Genomic DNA, 2,277 nt, shown 5'->3' with positions numbered 1-2,277 from the left:
CCCACAGTGTGCTAGCATCCTGCTTGGCTTCCCAGTGGTCTCTGTGATCTGGGAGAGGCAAGACAAATGGTCTTTGTTTGCTGGTGGAAAGGTTGTGTGATAACCAAGGAAGACCACCAGAGCCCCCTGTTGGAGCACATGTGTGTGTAAGGCCTGGGCGGGAGGAGACAGCTTCCTTGGAGGTGGGGGTGGGGTGGGGCGCAAAGGGTCCTGCGAGTGGCCCCGACTCCCACCCCTCTACCTCTCCCTGCCCTTGGAGAAAGCCCAACCCCGAGTCTTTGTGTACTCAGCTACCTCTGCCAATGTCTAGGCCAGGCCTTTTTGTCTTCCCCTCTTGGGTGGGGCTCTGTGGCCCCAAAGCCCAGGCCACCCCTGTCCCCGATCACAGGAAGGTCCCAGTTCAAGAATTCTTGATATAGTCACCTTCAGTGTAGACTTGGTTACAAAGATGACATCGTCGGAGCCCTGCCTCCTTTATGTTTTACAGTGACTCTTTACCGTCATCCTTTGGAGATAAAGAGTGTGCCCGTTGTCCAGATAGGGCAAGCAGAGGCCTCGTCAAGGCCTGGGGGACTGATTTGGATTCTCACATGGTTCTCCTTTCTATTTTCACACCCATGGCGTTCTTGAAGCGCCTTGTCCCCGCCCTGATACATCTTGAGCATGACACCCCCAGCTCATCTTCTCTCTGGAAGGCAGAGGGCAGTGAGCAGCCCCTGGGCCACAGGTAGAGAGAGACTCAGACTTTGTCTGATCTGGGCTGAGGAACAGATACTAACCCCTTCCTAACTCATTTCCACCACCATTCCAGAGCCTTTAGGGATCAACGAACCCCCCTTTCTGGGGCTGAGGCCCAGGCAGGGGAAGAACAGGCCCAAGGTCACACCACGGCAGGGCCAGAGCCCCGGCCTCTGGGTGCCTTGTCCTCCCTCCTGTGTTGGGGGAGTGCACTCCAGGCCGGGGCTGCTAGGTGGGGGTACGTGGGAGGGGGGGTGCGGGAGGAGTGGCTGGGCCACAGTTTGGAGTAGTCATTCCCGAGTCCTGCGTTTAAATTTTCTCAGGGGACCCGCCCCTGTGGCCCAGAATTACCCCTTCATGCTTCAGTGCACACCAGGCTCTGCGGCTGGCCCGGGAAGCTCTCTGTCCCCTGGTCTCCCTCCAGATCAGCTTTTCGAAACCTTGACTGCATGGGCAGTGCTGCCGGGTTTCCCAGGATGAGGCAGTTTGCCCTTTGGGTGGGATTACCGGTGGCTGCTTGGGCCCCGTGGGCCTGCCCACTGCCACCTGCCAACCCTGTACTGAGGCTCACCACCTCCGGAGTCCATGCGCCCGCACCGCGTGCCCCCCAGGGAGACTGGCAGGTAGAAGCTGCCCCTCTGCGTTTTGCGTGACCTTGGAAACCTCTGTGCGGAACCAGTTGAGTTGAACCGAGCACTTCCTTCCTAGTGGTGTGACTTTGGGGCAGGTTCCTCAGCTTCTCTGAACAGCCCCCCCCCCCAGCTCCTCATTTGTAAAGTGGGGGTCCTAACAGTACCTGTGGGGAGCACAGCGGGAGGGGATGTGCTTGGAAAGAAGGCTGCTCACAGCACCCAGCTAGCTCAGGACGTGGTGGGGGGTGGGCCCTCGGGGAGAGCAGTGGCTGGGGCAGGTTACAGGGAAATGGGACAGGTTAGCCAAGCTGGCGGTTCCTCTTTTAAGGGAAGTCACAGACAGCACGTGGCAGGGTTCTTAGTACCTCCCAGCCCTCAGCAGGTTTGCCCACATGCGGTCTCCTGTGGCATGAGGGCCGAGCCGGAAATGGGCTTGGCGTTCAGCAGGGCAGACTCATCAGATACGGAGACAGGCAATTCCCGCAGGACAGGACAGCTTCCCGACACTCGCAAGAAGGGACTTCCACCTCAGCAGGGGGAGGAGGGGGCACCCTCCTCGGGTTCGCGTTAGGGCCTGCCTGACAGGAGGAGCCTTACCGAGCTGGGTGCCCCTGCCCGCGTGACTGTCCCGCTCACGGATTATCCCCTCCCGCGCAGTGGTGAAGTTCCTGGACGTCTACCGGCGCAGCTATTGCCGTCCTATCGAGACGCTGGTGGACATCTTCCAGGAGTACCCCGATGAGATCGAGTTCATCTTCAAGCCGTCCTGCGTGCCCCTGATGCGCTGTGGGGGCTGCTGCAATGACGAGGGGCTGGAGTGCGTGCCCACCGAGAACTTCAACATCACCATGCAGGTGGGCACCTTCCGGCGGTGGGGCAGGGCGGCCACTAGACTGGCACCGGCTGG

General features: G+C 60.0%; 1 protein-coding gene across 1 annotated transcript in view; it reads left to right on the top strand.

Moving 5' to 3' along the window:
* The window catches only part of VEGFA (vascular endothelial growth factor A), a gene marked incomplete at its 5' end in the record, with an annotated part of 15,536 nt that overhangs the window by 4,983 nt on the left and 8,276 nt on the right, over positions 1-2,277 (top strand). The window contains one exon of the mRNA XM_004710870.2: positions 2,028-2,224. Within this exon, the coding sequence (XP_004710927.2) occupies positions 2,028-2,224 (197 nt within the window). The remainder of the gene's footprint in view (positions 1-2,027; positions 2,225-2,277) is intronic.

Source organism: Echinops telfairi, unplaced genomic scaffold (genome assembly GCF_000313985.2).
Source record: "Echinops telfairi isolate 266 unplaced genomic scaffold, ASM31398v2 ScPeMD7_3533;HRSCAF=4204_1, whole genome shotgun sequence".
Lineage (NCBI taxonomy): Eukaryota > Metazoa > Chordata > Mammalia > Afrosoricida > Tenrecidae > Echinops > Echinops telfairi.
The sequence above is the reverse complement of the archived record's forward strand: the minus strand, read 5'-3'. Positions and strand labels throughout refer to the sequence as shown.